The sequence below is a fragment of the Egretta garzetta genome, unplaced genomic scaffold, assembly GCF_000687185.1.
Source record: "Egretta garzetta isolate BGI_Z169 unplaced genomic scaffold, ASM68718v1 scaffold28, whole genome shotgun sequence".
NCBI classification, from domain to species: Eukaryota; Metazoa; Chordata; class Aves; order Pelecaniformes; family Ardeidae; genus Egretta; species Egretta garzetta.
In genome coordinates this window covers 400,954-417,724 of record NW_009260612.1, presented here as the reverse complement: position 1 = coordinate 417,724, position 16,771 = coordinate 400,954, and the positions used below count along the sequence as shown (strand labels likewise).

The window sequence follows — 16,771 nt, the reverse complement described above, 5'->3', positions numbered from 1 at the left end:
CCCGTCCTGGTCGTTCAGCCAGAGAGGAGCCGAAGCTCCTGGAATCGGCCGGCCCGCTGGGGGCGGGCAGGGTCCGTCGCGCCGGCCGGTTTCGGAAGTCGGCTGTGACCTTCGGTTTCGGTGAGGGTTCGGGACTGCTGGGGGCATTCTAGAACGCCTGAGGCTGGAGGTGAGCTCCACAGCAGGCTTTCAGATTCCGTTCCAAACCCTGCGTGCAGAGGTACTGCTTCTCCCTCTTCCTTTCTTTCTCTCCCCCTAACCTGAAGACAGCTGGATTTGGGGAAGCTGTTTCTGTTTTTAAGCTGGAATACATCTTCTGAAGCGGCAAGAGGGGCAAAACGTCTGTCAAATATCTGAATAAGTTTAGGTCATAAATTATCGCAAGTTTCAAAACAGTTGCATCCTTTAAACATCTTCTAAACTATTTTTTTTTTTTCATGTGTCGGGGCATAACGTGCTCCTCTTGTGCCTTCATTTTATAATCTTTACAGAGGTAAGCTCTGAGTGCCAGCAGCTGTTTAATGATGCAGATCTCTTCCATATGTTGCTCTAGTAAAGGTATAGCGATGCTGCTTTCGTACTTAATTTCTTAACGTATAAATTACATTTATTCCCAAAACTGGTGTTGGAGATTCATCTCCAACGCTCGCTAAAGGAACCAGCTTTTGATGCCGGCTTTCTAGAGCAGCCCAGGCTGTGGGGAAGAACTGGTCATTATCGAAATAAACTGCTCCTTGGACCCAAGCCGCCTCTTTTCCTGTAGAACCAAAGCAGCATAACACTCTGTGTAGTCACACCGTGTTCGTGTGACATCTAAATGGCGTGAACCGTTAATTTTTATGAACAGTTGCCATATAAAGTTACCAAATTATAATCTGTTTACCTTAAAGGAAAAGAAATTGTATTTACATGATTGCCAGATGATGTATACAGCGGAGAAGAGAAATAATTACTTTTAAAAAACAGTTACTGGAAAACTTGAGGACTAGACCATGTGGGCCTTTTAACGCTATGCCAGTTACGTGGCTTGGTGAACTCCTGGGAAAACAGAACTTTTATCTCGTGTGTTGAAGCTGCTGAAGATAGGGTGTAGATATTTTCCCTTTCTGTCGGGAATGTTTTCCCCTCTGCAATACCGATGGCTTATCGATGTATTTGCTGAAGTGAAGGCAAGTGGTCGGTCTGTTCTCTTTTCAGGCTTTCGGTGGGAAGGAATTCTGGAGATAGAGTGGGGTGGGGGCTTTTTATTTTTTTTTTTAATACAAAACTTATTTGGTGTCGTCTCCTCTGAGGAAGACTGAAGGGGAGTAGGAGCGGCAGTTGCTGCGGTGCATTTGAGGACGATGGTTGTCTCGCACTCCTCATCCAAAATGTATTCACAGCTAAGAGCTGTTGTGTTGTGCATGGGTTTTGTATTGCCTAGGATCGGTAGGGCGTTGGGATCTGGCTTGGATGTGGAGAAGGTTCGGCTGAGTGCCTTACGCCCAGGCTTTGGGCAGTGAAGGCCGAGCTCAGCTGCGGCAGAGCACCATTTGGCAGAGCAGGGCGCAGCCTGGTTAGGCTGGACTGGCGTTTGCCCAGGAGGGCAGGGCTGGGCAGCAGCGTTTGGCAGTGAGATCAATGTGAAGAGTGGGAGGGAGATGGAGTCTGTCCTGGGGGGCGGGAGGAACCCCCGAGGGTGAGCCATGTGGGGCAGCGAGCGGCTGCAGGGAAGGGGCTAGCCTAAACGTTTGTTGTGGCCCTCTGATGCTGGTTAGCTGGCATAGACATCCCCAGTCTGGGCTGAGTCTAGCCCTGATAGTAGTTCTTGTCTTTGCAAAGTTACCACTTAAGGCAGTCCAGCTAGCCCTTGAGGGCATGTTTTAACATGTATTTATTTTGCAAAGACGTTACTGTTTTCTATTAAGCAGGAGAATGGAATAAATCATAGCGTAATTCTTTATTTGCAATAAAATTCCAACAGACTCGTGCAGGAAAACTGCATCGGTTCACTTTTGTGCCTCGATAGCTTCTTGTGATTAGTTTTTTAGAAAGACCACAACGCTTCGTATGTGCAGATGTTAAAATGTATGGCTGCCATTAACATGTTTTGATTTTTTTTTTTTTTTTAATTGTGAATTGGGCTTAAGAGTGAAGCATTTCTAATTGCTGAAGGTTTGTGGTGAAATACATGGATGCCTGAAGCACTTGGGAGGCTCCTGGCGGGGAATTCACAGCCGAGTTCTGCTTGGATCTTCACTGCATGAATGCTGAATCTCTTTATTTCCGCAGGATCTAGTACTACAGAACAGCAGTAGCCTCAGCTATGGAGAGCACAGATAATGCAGAGGAGGAGAAGCCGACTGTGAGCAATGACAGCACAGACAATGGCGCTGAAACGGCGACAGAAGAACAGAACATGGACTTCAGTACAGAAATAATGAGTGTAACTGAGATGGAACAATCACCTGATAGTTCCCCTGACCTGAATGAAGAAAACACACAGGAGAGTGAAATTCCAAATATTGAGAGTTTACAGACAACAGATATTGATGCTTGCTTCCCTCCAGATTTTGACAAGTTCTGGAAAGTAGTAGAGGACAATCCCCAGGATTTCACAGGATGGGTGTATCTACTACAGTATGTAGAGCAGGAGGTTAGTATGTGCCCCCCTTTTCCTTAGCCTTCCAGAAACAAAGAAAGAAAACCAAAACAGGCTGTGGGTATTCCAGTGACATATCTAGAACTGCACATCAGGCTTTCGTGGATACTGTTTTGCCCTTGCCAGTGTCGTCATCAGAGACTGCAAAAAGAAACCAATCGCTTTTAAGACGATGTTAAAACAGTAGTTGTTTTTAAAATAATGCGAAGGTTCTTTCAGGGAAAGGATTCATTGCTTTTTATTGTGCATTTCTTGCAGAACCACTTACCAGCTGCCAGGAAAGCATTTGACAGGTTTTTCACGCATTATCCGTATTGCTATGGGTACTGGAAAAAGTATGCAGACCTCGAAAAGCGACATGACAACGTTAAACAGTCTGATGAGGTATGTAGGTAGCTGGGCGCAGCTGTTGCCACCGGTCCTGTTAGCCAAATAATGACGAACCTACCGCAAGTCATTTGGCTGCCAGTACCTGCCATGTGTGGTCAGGTTTGTAGGGATTTTGTTTGCACTTGTCACGTCTGTGGCATTTGTAGCTAATGTTTTTTCTCTTTGTTGGCAGGTGCGTTAAACCTCTACAGTTTGTCAAGCTTTGCAGTGCAAGCCTCTGTATTACACTGCAGCTTAACAAGTAGGGCAGGGCTTTTCTGTCACTTACATTTATTACTCATTTTCAAAACAATATAGTTGGTTTGCTGGTCACAATTGCTACATCTTATTGCATTTTTGGTCAGACGCTGTCAATGATGCTCTAATGGGTCTGTGCCCTATGGTCTGTACCCCAAAGCCTGCCCACACAACCTGGTCAGAATGCAGGGACCGCTGCGCTTTGAAGATCAAGACTCTGCACGTGGAGATCAGAACATTGCCATGTTCTATCCAACCTCCACCCAAATGGTAATGGTAGATTATTTAAACAAAATTCCAGTAATTAGTATTTCTAAGGTTCACCGGATAACACAGTGTTGCCTCTCTATTAGGACGCCATTAAGTATTTGAAGTACAGTTCATGTTCTCTTCATAGGTTTATCGCAGAGGGCTTCAGGCAATTCCTCTTAGCGTTGATCTTTGGATACATTATATAAACTTCTTAAAGGAGACCTTGGACCCTGCCGATCCTGAAACTAACAGTACAATTCGCGGGTAAGTTGAAAGCAGACTAAGCGATACGAGAAGCCCGCGCATACGTTACATGGCAGTGGAATCGGGTTAATAAAGGGCGAGTAACAGCCGGCAGTTACTTTGAGGAGTTTCAAGAGCCGATGGAGCCAAATTCCGTAAGAAGGGATAGACAGTACAGTGTGGTACAAGGGTCAAAAGTTGTGGCTTGACAGCTTCAGACCGGACGTTAGGAAATACTTAGTGCAGCACTGGAACAGGTTCCCCATGGAAGTTTTGGAATTTAATTCCTTGGAGGTTTTCTAGGTATGGGTAGAACGTGTCTGACCTCATCTGTTCCTGGCAGTGGTCCTGGACTGAAGTTTGACCCAAAACTTTAATTGAGCTTTAACTGAAGCAGCTTCTAGCTGTGTGGTTGACGGGTAGCTTCTGTGTGTTAAACTGCTGAACTAATGGGTTTAGAATCTTCACAAGATACTAGTGGTAAGGACTTTGCATTTTCTTAATATCTTGCGTTCCTGCAAGTGGCTTTTTCTGTTGCCTTTATTTGTTCTGTTGTGGAAGTGCTGGAGGAAAAAGGAGTGAGTACAAACTCTGAAGTTCTAGAGGTCTTGCTACGGATTTCTAGAAAAGACTTTGAAGAATTTAAGCAACAAGTGTAAGTGTGGTTGCGAGTAAATGAGGACACTCATAATATTTAAATAAATCAGAGCCAGAGGCTTTCTTCCTTATTCTGTCACCACATCCAGGAACAACTGTAAAATTACTTCATTTCACAGAGCCTACGAACATGCAGTCTTAGCTGCTGGGACAGATTTCCGTTCTGACAGACTATGGGAGATGTATATAAACTGGGAAAACGAACAGGGAAACCTGAGGGAAGTTACGTCCATATATGACCGCATCCTTGGAATTCCAACACAACTCTACAGTCATCACTTTCAGAGGTAAAGAGAAAACAAAGATTCAGTTGTTGCTGCCAGTTTCTTAAGCACACGCTATCCTACTTCTCTAAGTGTGGAAGTGTTCACTCGGAACAAGAGCTTGAAATAGTTACTGAGTTTTATATAATAATTTACTTATTTGTGTACTCGTACAGTTTGACTGATTGTTTTAAAGTACTGATAAACATTTTTAGGAATTTTGGTTTAGGTCAATTCACAAATTCTGCTGTGGAATAAAGGCAGGCCTTGGAATTGTGAGGAAGAAGAGAGGATGTCTTTGAAAAAACAGAATGAGAGGCTTTGAACTTTAATTCCTTGTGCAATGCTCACGTGTGGCGAAACACTAATTTAATTGACTAAAGAGAAGTACTTGGTTAAGTTTTAGATACTAGAATCCTGCATTAATATGGAGAGGTAATGAAGGAACCAGAAACCTTAGTTAAATTATGCACCTGTCTAATTTCTACAGATCTTTTGGTTTTGGAAATAAATTATCTTCCTCTAAAAATGATCTTGTCCTTTGCCATCAGTTTTACATGGCATGTGGTCTGTCTGCACCTCTGAAGTTCTCCACCTTTTCACTTCTCTTCGAAATGCCAAGCTTTTGAAGTCTGAGAGAGAGTAGAAGTTGCAGTTTGCTTGTGTGTGGCCAGGAGCTGCATTCTCAGTGTTGCTCTGGGTCCATAAAGCAATGCAGAACCCCGCTAGGATTTGTTATTGTGCTCTTCTTATGCAAAGTATTGCAACGTAAAATGTTCAAATTTGTGTTGGCTTGTTTCTAACTATCCCTAGGTTTAAAGAGCATATACAGAACAACTTGCCTCGGGACCTCCTGACTACTGAGCAGTTCATTCAGCTGCGCAGAGAATTAGCGTCCGTCAACGGCCACAGTGGGGAGGACGCGCAGCCTGGGGACGACCTGCCCTCTGGTACCGAAGATATAACTGACCCTGCCAAGGTACGCACGCAGAGGGTGCTCGATGGCATTTCTTGCCTTACTCCGTGGCCGAAAGACGAGTTGATCTGCAGACAGTTTAGTGTATCTGTCGCTGAGGTGTTCCCATAGTTCTCTCGCAGATCATTGCTCTCTGGCTCACATGAGAACTGCTTTTGTCTACAGGACTTACCTTTCCGGTGTTTTCATAAGAAATGGAGTTCAAAAATTTAAAGTGGTGATGTACAAAACTTTAGGAATTAATATTAATTATTCCAGTTAACAGGTTAGGAACTGTGGTTTAAGCAAGCTCTTCATCAGCAATGGTCTGTGCAGGCTCACAGCCTTCAAAGGCACACGAAAACTTGGAGCCATCCAAAGGAATTGCTAACTGTGCAAATGTACACGTGCTGAAACCAAGTTTCTACTTGGATCCAAATTCATCCTTAATCTCAGTCATCTTTACCGTAGGAGCAAAACTTCAGGTAGTGCAGCCCAGCTGAATTGGCTTTCGAAGGGCCAAGGCCCCACTGCTTGGGCAGCATTCCCATCCCATCCCCATCCCTTCCCTTCCCCTGGCCGTTCAGGGTAACGTTTAATGTGTCTGTGATACTTCTTACTTCGGTCTATTACTGCCAGCGTAAAATGCATTTACAGAGGTGATGCGGTGGCCACCTGTGTTACATTTTTAAAAATTATGTTTTAGCTAATCACTGAGATCGAAAACATGAGGCACAGAATCATTGAGATTCATCAAGAGATGTTTAACCACAATGAACATGAAGTCAGTAAGAGGTGGACGTTCGAAGAAGCGGTAAGTTTGTTTTTTCTATGTAAGGCAGCGTGCGCAAGCGTTTTGAACGGAAGATGGGGAGCTAGGAATTTGGAGTAGCAGTTAGGCCGTACGCTTTAAACTGCTGTGGGGCTTTGAACAAAGACGGAGTTTCCCTTTTCTGCCATTTTTCTTGTGAAAAGGCAACTTGTGAGGTCAGTTCTAACAATTTAAAAATCTTTAAGTGGTATTTGGAGGGGCAAGATGGCGTATTGTTTACTACATGGTCTTTAAATACGCATGCATGGAGTGCTAAGTTAGTCCTGCCTTAGGCATGTGGGGCATTGCGAAACAGTACGGGAGCGAAGGTGGTTCTAACTGGAGAGGTGAGCCTGTCCTGAAAGGAGAAGGCATTTGTGTGGTTCTGTATTTTAACGTTACACTCTTAAACCTGAAATCAGTTGACTTTTCCACAAGTAGCCATTGTAACATGCAGCTCCTGTGTATAATGTATTAAGAGTAATTAATTAATCATTTGATCACTGCAAATATAGAACTTGGTCTACATAGAATTAAGTTTAGTTACTTTTGAAAAACCAACCTGAGTTTTTGATTCTTAGTCTTTGTCTTTTTTTTTTTCTTTTTTTTTTCTTCCTGGCAAATACCTTATTGCAGAACATGGTTCTTGTTTTAAATTTACTTTCTTTTTAAAGAGTACATTGTTTTAAACAGTTGGGACAGATTTTCAGCAACTCCTTACCGGGTTACATGACATCAGAACTGTTACATAGCTTACTGTGCTTTGCTGGATGAGACCAGATACCTTGTAAGCCAAAGGAGCTCAAACGTGTAGTGCGTGGCCAGTCCTGGCGCCGCGGGCACAGCCCATGACCCGGGGGGCTGCCCCTTCTGTCACACAGCGGCCTGAAGGGTCCTCGCCCGCCCCGCGGGGTCGCTTTTGGGGAGGTTGCCCGCTGTGGCGGGACGGAGAGCGTACAAAGCATGTCCCTCGAGTAGGCGAGGCTCAGGTGTGCTGATGTGTCGTGGGAAATGCTTGTGTGAGTACAGGTTGTCTTGGCTCAGGAAACCTTAAGCTACAAATTATTGAAACTTGAGAGAATGCCGCAGAAAATGCGTAAGAAACGGGGTGTCCTCTCTTGCTCCTGGCCAGAGCTGATACTTTTTCTACGAAGAGAGCATATCCGCTCTGTAGATGCCAATGTGTTGGATCTATGGGGAGTTGGAAATACAAAGTTAAACGGACTGAAATGAGGTAGGTAGGCAGGCAGCAGATGTCGCCTATGTGAGGAGACTGCTTAGGGCTGTTTTACTGTTGCTTTAGCAGGAGCAATGTACCTGTGAATTTGTCAAAATGGAGAAGGAGTATTGGGTTCCATACTGGGGTTCAGCGAGGAGCACGAAGGGGGTGACTGGCTTTAAATTTCAGGTGGCCTTGAAAAATTGAATGTTACTCCTTAATTATTGTAAGTTCTTAATCCATTTGTATCTGAGATGGAATTGCAGTATAGGAGAGAAATAATCAGGTAAAATCAAAGATGAAGGAGAGAAAAAGCAGATCATCTCTGGAAGGATGCTTTGCTACCTTTAGTTCGAAGCAACAAGCTGAACTCCATCCTATCCAGCTCCTCTTGTAGTCATCAATAAAACCACAATCTTGCTAGCTCTTGGAATAATTACGGCTTTTGTAAACACTTGCACTGAAAAAGCTTTCTAGAAAAAGAAGTGCCTAGCCTAGAATGTAATTGTCAGCAAAATCTGACTGGCACTGGGGTAACCCCAGCAGGCCTCTTTGAGTAGGTAATGACGTATCACTGCGGCCCTGCTTACTCAAACGGCATCATTTGGGTGGTGTGTGGCTGGTTTTGTTTTTCCCTTTTAAGCAACTTGGGGGTATGCTTATTAGTCCTAAGACTAATTAGTCATTAGTCCTATGACAGGACAAGGGGGGATGGCTTTAAACTGAAGCAGGGGAGGGTTAGACTGGATCTAAGGAAGAAATTCTTTCCAGTGAGGGTGGTGAAACCCTGTCAGGGGTTGCCCCGAGAGGGGGTGGAGGCCCCATCCCTGGGAACATTCCAGGCCAGGTTGGCCGGGGCTGTGAGCAACCTGATGTGGTTCAAGGTGTCCCTGCTCCTGCAGGGGGGTTGGGCTGGGTGACCTCTGGGGGTCCCTTCCCACCCAAAGCATTCTATGGTTCTAAGTTGCCCCACTGTGACTCTTGCAGATAAAGAGGCCTTACTTCCACGTAAAACCTCTGGAGAAAATTCAGCTGAAAAACTGGAAAGAGTACTTAGAATTTGAGATAGAAAACGGCACTCACGAACGAGTCGTGGTCCTCTTTGAAAGATGTGTTATTTCTTGTGCCCTCTATGAGGACTTCTGGATTAAGGTAAGGGAAGTGGTTTACCACCTACCTCCTGCGGATTGCATACATTGATCTAGTGACTAACCTTTTGTACTCTTGTGGAATGTTGTTCATATATAACTATATCTGTTGCATTAGGAGATGGTCTGCTTGCAACCAGATTTGACTGCTGCATATGCCAACTTCGTTGCCTCTCTACGTCCTTCCTTACAGAAACTAGTCTAGTGGTTCAATAAAGGTGCTGAATGGGTTTAAACAAAAGAATTTTATCGTTCTGTCATGTTTTTAAAGACAAATACAAGCTTTAAATTTTTCAACCTCTGCTCTGTTTTCAACTATAGTATGCCAAATACATGGAGAATCATAGTATTGAAGGAGTGAGGCATGTCTACAGCAGGGCTTGCACAATACATCTTCCTAAGAAACCAATGGTTCACATGCTGTGGGCTGCCTTTGAGGAGCAGCAGGGTAAGAGCAACGCTGGGCTTTGCTGGGAGGGATTCTGGTTTTAAGAGGCTGTTGGGTGTCTCCTATCTTAAAACATCTTCACCGGTGTTTTAGGCAACATCGACGAGGCGAGAAGAATCTTGAAAACGTTTGAAGAGTGTATTCTAGGGCTAGCAATGATTCGCTTGCGACGAGTCAGCTTAGAACGCAGACACGGAAACATGGAAGAAGCTGAACACCTGCTTGAAGACGCTGTTAGGAATGCCAAGTCAATTAGTGAATCGTCGTTTTATGCCATCAAATTAGCTCGGCACCTCTTCAAAGTACAGAAAAATCTTCCAAAGGCAAGAAAAGTGCTGTCAGAAGCCATAGAAATTGACAAAGTATGTGTTCTGTCTTTGCTGTATTAAAAAAAAAAAAAATACTGGTACTTTTCTCTCTTTATGAACCTTTTTTTTTTTTTTTAAAAAAAAAAACAAACATGGCAACAATGATGACAGGAATTGTAACTGTATGTAATGTTCCATTGCTATGTGGAGACACCAGTCCCTCTAAACTGATGTTGCCGTGTTCGCAGCTTGCAAATCTGGAAGTTTGCAAAATTTTTTTGCCGTTGGAAGCACGCTGTGCTTCATTTTTCCTGTTTAGAATCTTAAATTTTATAGGCGTGTTCACACCTCGAGGTGAACAAATTGATGGCGTAGGCAGTACTGGCAGATCGTTTTGTATAACCACGGCAGCAGTGAGCGCTCCAAGTGCTGTTAGCTTACTGCTAGCCAGGCGTGACGTCTGCTTTTGCAGTGTTAGATCGCTTCTGATCTATTTGTGAAGCAAACCAGCTCCAAGGTGACCGATTGTAAAGAGAAAATCCTTTTATTGACTATTCTAGCATGTATTTATGGTGTAAATGTTCTGGTACGCATCCGGTAGACACACGTTCAGCGTTAAAAACCTAACATGACCTAAGATGTACAACTTCCTAATACATGTTTTGAACAGGAAAACACGAAACTGTATCTCAACTTACTTGAAATGGAGTACAGCGGCGATCTCAAGCAAAACGAAGAAAACATCTTGAGCTGTTTTGATAAAGCTGTCAACGGCGCCTTGGCTATAAAAATGAGGATTACGTTTTCTCAGCGAAAAGTGGAATTTCTGGAAGATTTTGGTTCGGATGTAAACAAGTAAGATGTGATCTGTGCAGCGGCTGAATCGGGGTCGCTCACCAAAAGAGCGCTTGTAAAAGCAGTAGGGAAGGGGTAGGGTTAGTGGCGTCCTTAAATTGTTTCTTTTGTGCCGTGCGTTCCTTGTTGAGGCCTAGCTGCTTCCCTAAACCAAATTCCTGTTTTTAAGTGGGAATGTCTCTTAGGAAATGTTCCGTTGTCTTATGAAGTACCTAATGCCTCATAGAGCAAAATTACGCTGCCTGTAACTCCGTGCTGTAGTTTTCTCTTGCTAAGTCTTACAAAGGAGGACGTTCCTCAAAGAGAACACCAAGTGCTTTGTGACACGGCCGTAATTTGATGCTCCACACCCTGGGAGCCGCTGCTTCAGGCTCCTAAAGCTCCATTGGTTTGATTTTTTTTCTATGTTCAGAAGTGCTAACGATGCTGGACGCTTACGTGGAAGAATCAGATACGAGAAGCTTAATTCAATACTAGATATGCTTTTTTCCCCTCTTAATTTTTTATTGTGTAAAAAAAAAACCAACCAAACAAACAAAAACCAACCAACCAAAAAAAAAACCAACACCAAACCAAAATAGAAAAAACCCCAAAAAAACAAAAACAAAAAAAACACCACAAAACAAAACAACCCAACAAAAAAACCCCCCAAACCCCTCTTGTTTTTATTTACATTTTGCAGCTAAACAACTCGGAAGGCCTAACCATGAGTTAGTTTTTCAGCTTTGTATATTTTTTAAGAACAACCATCCTTAGTTTCTGCTGATTCTGAACCATTTTAACTTTGCGTGGCAGCCAAGCTTTGTGAGTTTGAGATCCTGGATAGACCAAACCAAATGAAGTTTTCAGTTCCCAAATAACACCAGAGCACAGAATAAGTGCAAGAAACGCTTTTCACAAAGAGCAATATTGACAGAACCTTCTAAATTGCAGGGGATGCAGCAGATTTAGCTATTTGGTGTTTAGCTATTTGTGGGCATTTTAGCTAGGAAATGGAAGGGTTACTCTTTCACTCAGCAATACACGGGTATACGTGGTATAGCAATGATGTGACTCTCTTGTGCTGCATTAAATATACCTGTGCTTCCCACGTGGTTTGGGAAAAGGCTGTCAGCTGCTACTTTGGAATTGTTATAACTTCCTATAATTTGTTGATTCCTAAATGTCAGTGCTGCTGTGGATGGCATCAGCACGCAGCTGAGGGAATGCAGTCACCGGCAGAAGCAGCTGTAGCACAAATAAGTTTTAGAAAGCTTCTTTATAAAGAAACATTATAGAAGTGCATGAAGTGTGGTAAAAGTTGAGCACGTTGGGAATTTCTGAGCTCACAAAGTTTTCCACTATGTGTTGCGGAATCCCCCTTCAAATTACGTTTATTGGCGTTGCCATCTTCGTAGTGGATCAGTGATTAAAATTGGATTATGACTGAGTTTGGTTTAGAATGTTTGTGTATTTTTACAGTTTGAAGTAGGCACTTTAAAATGTTTTTTTTTCACAGGTTTAAAATGTTTACGTGAAAATGGTGAGCAAAGCTTTATTTCTTTTTGTCTCCTTCAGGCTTTTGGATGCCTATGACGAACATCAGGCACTTCTGAAGGAGCAGGATTCTTTAAAAAGGAGAGCAGAGAACGGGTAGGAATTCTGTTCCCCCGAGCGGATGGGCTGACGTGGAAGCCGATGCGCTGCGGGGTGGCGGGAACACGTACTGCCCTCGGCTGTCGCTGATAGAAAGCACCTAGGAACTGCTTTAAAAAGAGTTCAGAGAACAGTCCCAGACTATTTTTTTTTTTTCTTTAATATACGTACATAAGTTTTTCAGCTTGAAACCTACCACTTGCAAGAACAAAGTCACTGTTGTTTTTAATCTCTTACACTATATAACAACTAGGGCTATACTGTTGGCTAAAATACTTAGAAACACATTAACTGGGAAATACCTTTGACGTATGTGTCACAGAAAAATCAAACCGGTCCTGGTAAAAATAGCCAAAGTATATTCCTGCTCAGGGACAGAGTTGTCTCAGTTTGAGCACCAGGACAAGTCAAAACCAGACTGTTGTTCTGGAGCGCACTGTACTTTAAATCAAATTTTGTGGCCCTGTCTGGGCAGGGCACCACATCTGAAAGCATTACTTGTCCGTCTCTGTTACAGCATTTCTGACGCGAAGACGTGCTCAGAATTCGATCCAAGATCCCATTTACCAAATGGGTAAATGACCCAAATATTAACTTCGCAGGGCGGAAGAGCCGGATGAGAAAAAAATGCTGACAGATGACCCCACTTTGGCATCGGCGCAGATGATGGATGGAGACATGCAGGTCAACCAGGCAGCGTATAACTACAACGCCTGGTATCAGGTAGGCGGATGCTTCGGTTCCTTGGCCCGACGCCCGCGCTCCGAATAGGTGCTCGTTGTGCTTCTCCCAGTGACGTTTCTCTACGGCCCGGCGTCAGCTGGCGAGGGAGGTTTGGAGTGAAGACGTAGCTCTTGTTTTCGTTGATTCCTCTTTGGGCTGTTGTGCAAGTGTAAAAGTATTTCTGTCTGGCGTGGAGCAAGACGAGCGGTTTGGTGGCCAGTCCCTCGTGTGAGGGGAACCATGACGCTGCTGGCTGAGGGCAGCAGATCTGTTCTGTGCTCAGGGCCAGGGTTTAGTGGTGGGATGGCAGGGTTAGGGGTGGTTGAGCTTAAAGGGCTTTTCCAACCTAAACAATTCTGTGTGCTGAAGTGTTCTGCCCGGGGCAGTCGCCTTGGCACGCCGGTTCGCTGTGCCTTTCGGTCGGTACTTCCTCCAGCTGGTAGCTGCTGTAGCGTCCCGCTGTGGGTTCTGCAGCGCTGGTACGTCGTGCGTGCAGAATCGGCCTGTCTGGTCGCTCGTGCCTGGGGCTGTTCTCGCGTGGCATTGCATTTTGTTCCCTATAGGGGCTTAAAGAGTGAACGGGTTTTCTCATACCTTGGCTTCCTCTGCTTGCTCGTGGCAGCAGCGGCCTCCGGCACCTCGCAGGGGGTCCAACGGAAACTTTTGCTGAAGCAGTTCGATGACAACTGTAGCTGAGGCTGCCAGGAGCCTACCAAGCCGGTGAGAACAGCGCGCGCAGATGGGACGCAAACCCACCGCTGCCTAGCTGTGATTTAGGACTGCCCGTGGCAAGGTCAAGCCTTCTTCCCAAAGTCAGGCGGTGAAAGGGGACTTGCCCAGAACGAGGCGGGCTCTGCTCAGCACTAGGCTGGGAAAAGTGCCCTGGGTTTTCAAACTCTGAACGGTGGGAATAGCAGACTTGGGGTGTTGATGAAGATCTCAGTCCTGGGGCTGATGCAGTAACTCCATCGCTGTCTGCCTTCTGCGCACTTCTCAGTCTGCTTGAGGACAGCAGCCAGGAGCACCTTCTGAGGGAGAGGAGCTCTCTGGTCGTGCTGCCCCAGGAGCCTTACGCTGCTGAATACCTGCCCAGGCCCAGCTGGGATAGCTGGGGTACAGCTGGCTGCAGTAAGATGGTGGAGCTCTGGGTGATGGCCGCTGCTAGCTGCAAACTCCGAGGCAGCGGCACTGGGGCACCCGAGCTGTCTGCCCTGGCTCTGCCTCTTGCGGGGCGGCTGCAGTGGGGGAGGTGGAGCTGCAATACAGCCAGCTCACCCTTCCCTTCCCTGCTGCTCCCTCCCTTTTTCCTCCCTCTTGCGAGATTCTGCTGAAAGGGAGGGGAGGAGGAGCCGCAGGGCGGGCTCCCGAGAGGGGCTCTGAGGAGCGGCAGTGACCCTCTGGCCTGGCCTGCATTGGGGCACCTACCACACGCACGTTTAAGCGACCACAGCCCCCCTGGGCAGCAGCACCAGCCTCTGCACCCACCCTTGGTGCAAACTGCCCCTGGGCTTGCAGCCGCCCCCCGCTCCGTTACAAAGCTGGTTTCCAGCAGAGCTTTGCGAGAGGACTGCCCTCGCTTGTCCGGCGGCCGCACCAGAGCGTGGCGCCGGCTGCGTGCGCGGCCTCGCTGGGGAGGTGCCGGGGCCCGAGCGCTGCGGTGGGACGCGGGCGTGATGGCCCTGGCGTAGCCACGCTGGCCGCTCCCTTCAGAACCATTAAAACTGCCAAAGGGCAAACTTCCCCGCGCGTTCCTGGAAGGCTGGCCGGCATTGTTGCGTTGCTGGAACACATCCAGAGGAGAGCAACCAAGCTGGGGAGGGGTCTGGAGCACAAGTCATACGAGGAACGGCTGAGGGAGCTGGGGGTGTTTAGTCTGGAGCAGAGGAGGCTGAGGGGAGACCTGATCGCCCTCTACAACTGCCTGAGAGGAGGCTGTAGGGAGGGGGGGGTCGGCCTCTGCTCCCTGGGGACAGATGATAGGACGAGGGGGGATGGGTTTTTTTTGAGGGGGAATGGTCTGAAGTTGTGCCAGGGCAGGTTTAGGTTGGACATTAGGAAAAATTTCTTCACCGAGAGGGTTGTCAGGCTCTGGAATGGGCTGCCCAGGGAGGTGGTCGAGTCCCCATCCCTGGAGGGATTTAAAAGAAGGAGAGATGAGGTGCTTAGGGACAGGGTTTAGTGGTGGGATGGCAGGGTTAGGTTAAAGGTTGGACTCGATGATCTCAAAGGTCTTTTCCAACCAAAGTGAGCCTATGATTGAGCCTATGATTCCCGGGGTCCTTCGGAGCCTGGGCAGCCTGACTTACATTACAATCTTTTGTTTGTTTGTTTGTTTCCTAGTACAATTACCAGAACGCCTGGAACTACGGACAGTATTACCATCCGACTTGATCCGAAGAGCAAACTTCACTGTGCTGCAGTTTCAACAAAGACGGAATTAAAAAAAAAAAAAATATATTTTTCTAAATTAGGGCTGTGAAAGAACTGTTGTAATACCTGCTTTTTGGTCTTCTGCATGTGAAACGAGCTGGTGTTCACAGGGTATGTGTGAAGCAAGATTCGTGCGCTGGTAACCGATCAATGGTATCTCTGTACAACTCCAGTTTACCATAAATGCATTTTTTTGTTTGTTTTTTAATTCCCTGCACTAATTTATGGAGATATCTGAAGAATTTTTTTTCAGTCTCACAATGATTCCATAGACTTAATCAGTAAAGCAAGCTGTAGTTTTGGGGGGGTTTGGGGGTTTTTTTGCCCAAAGCTGTTTTGCTGACCCGTGTTGGCCGGCGCAGGAGCAGGGCTGCCCTCGCCTGCTCTGCTCTCCACCCGAAACGCCGCGACCTGCTCCGTCACGAGATCTGCTCTGTCACGAGATGTTTCTGCGCCCCGGTGAGCAAACCCCAGACTGCTTCGGTTCCGTCGCTCCCATTGAAGCTCTTCAGGTGACGCTGGCAGCCTTTGCGAGCTGCGGTCTGCGTTTTCTATTCTGTGTGGGGGTCAAAAATTAAAATGCAGTGCGAAATGACGTTGCATTCTTTTTTAAAAAGCACAAACTGTGTTTGGGATGATTTTTGTATTTAGAGTTTTTCATGTACACAGTGTGAGCAAACTTTTTTCATTTTGATCAAAGTGATCATTCCCATTTTTGTAATAAAAGCAAGGAATTCGGTACTCCTCTGCGCTTTCTTGGATTGCCTCATTCAAGCCAGGAGTCAGAACGCCAGAGTCGCAGTTCAGTGCCTGGTTTGTTCAAACAAACTTCGGGGATGGCACCACCCCGGGGAGGGCTGTGGCGCCTACGGTTCTCGGCTAGAAGGGGGTGGGCATCCTGCCTGGCACTTCTGTAAAGCACCTTTAAAGGAGAAAGTCAGGGGATTTTTTTTTTTTTTCTAACTTATGGATTGCCTGGAACATAAATGTAAATTTTTTTCCTCTTCCACACTCCTATTTTAGGTTAAGCGAAATTGTTGTAGAACGCAGCAGCTACACTGACGATCAAGCTGGAAGGGGAGCGCGGTGCTGCAGCCCCCAGCTAGGCACAGAAGGAAACGCTTTTCAGTAGCGGATCGAGGGGTAACAGAAACAGGCGCGGCCGTTCCCCATGGGTCTGCGTCTCCTGTGGCAGTTTGCTGGAGCTCCGTGCAATTCCCCCCCGCCCCCCAACCCCCTAGTAAGAGAAAGAAGCTTTAAGCTGATCACATACACGAGAAGTGAGGTCACTTGCATGTATAAACTATGTTTTCTTTAGTGGTACGTTACTGTACAGCAGTCGGGGGGCAGGGACGATGACGGTGGTTTCAGTACAAGGCCACAGTTGTAACTCTATCCTGAAGTTACGCGAGCAACACTGCAGTTGGCAGAAGCTTTCTTGATCGTAAATGGACTCCCAGCAGCGCAGGAAACCCTTCGTTTCATTCGATATCCACCAATTCCACCTCAAAGAAAAGCTTTGCATTTGGCGGAATCCTGTTTGCACAAGTTAAGGA

At 46.1% G+C, this 16,771-nt stretch overlaps 2 protein-coding genes and 1 non-coding gene across 5 annotated transcripts in view; 2 read left to right on the top strand and 1 right to left on the bottom strand.

Annotated features, from left to right (window-relative positions):
- The first annotated feature begins 2,246 nt into the window (after positions 1 to 2,246).
- On the top strand, positions 2,247 to 16,400 carry PRPF39 (pre-mRNA processing factor 39). Of its 3 annotated transcripts, XM_035900440.1 has the most exons (14): positions 2,932 to 3,025; positions 3,204 to 3,272; positions 3,376 to 3,538; positions 3,666 to 3,784; positions 4,540 to 4,707; positions 5,497 to 5,662; positions 6,345 to 6,452; positions 8,656 to 8,820; positions 9,138 to 9,264; positions 9,358 to 9,626; positions 10,243 to 10,427; positions 11,985 to 12,059; positions 12,665 to 12,785; positions 15,126 to 16,400. In XM_035900440.1, exons 3-14 carry the CDS (start codon positions 3,452 to 3,454, stop codon positions 15,174 to 15,176), a joined length of 1,641 nt encoding a protein of 546 aa, XP_035756333.1. In that variant the 5' UTR covers positions 2,932 to 3,025; positions 3,204 to 3,272; positions 3,376 to 3,451; the 3' UTR covers positions 15,177 to 16,400. The 3 variants fall into 3 exon arrangements, with proteins under 3 accessions (XP_009643201.1, XP_035756333.1, XP_035756334.1); XM_009644906.2 differs by lacking the exons at positions 3,204 to 3,272; positions 3,376 to 3,538 and adding an exon at positions 2,247 to 2,635 and having other exon boundaries at positions 2,900 to 3,025; XM_035900441.1 differs by lacking the exon at positions 3,204 to 3,272 and having other exon boundaries at positions 2,941 to 3,025.
- On the top strand, positions 9,726 to 9,811 carry LOC118452903. The gene has a single exon (XR_004842782.1). It is a non-coding gene; the product is annotated as a small nucleolar RNA SNORD127 (small nucleolar RNA).
- A 108-nt stretch (positions 16,401 to 16,508) lies between the features above and the next one.
- Positions 16,509 to 16,771, bottom strand: part of FKBP3 (FKBP prolyl isomerase 3) — a gene marked incomplete at its 5' end in the record, with an annotated part of 4,314 nt that continues 4,051 nt past the window's right edge. The window contains one exon of the mRNA XM_009644911.2: positions 16,509 to 16,751. Coding sequence (XP_009643206.1) covers positions 16,697 to 16,751 — 55 coding nt within the window. The remainder of the gene's footprint in view (positions 16,752 to 16,771) is intronic.

What these genes read in the sequence shown, in the direction of transcription:
- PRPF39 (XM_009644906.2), top strand. Translation starts at nt 2,306, where the DNA reads ATGGAGAGCACAGATAATGCAGAGGAGGAGAAGCCGACTGTGAGCAAT. An exon ending in TACAGTATGTAGAGCAGGAG is followed by an intron (nt 2,636 to 2,899) that starts GTTAGTATGTGC and finishes CATTTCTTGCAG; the next exon opens with AACCACTTACCAGCTGCCAG. An exon ending in ACTACAACGCCTGGTATCAG is followed by an intron (nt 12,786 to 15,125) that starts GTAGGCGGATGC and finishes TTTGTTTCCTAG; the next exon opens with TACAATTACCAGAACGCCTG.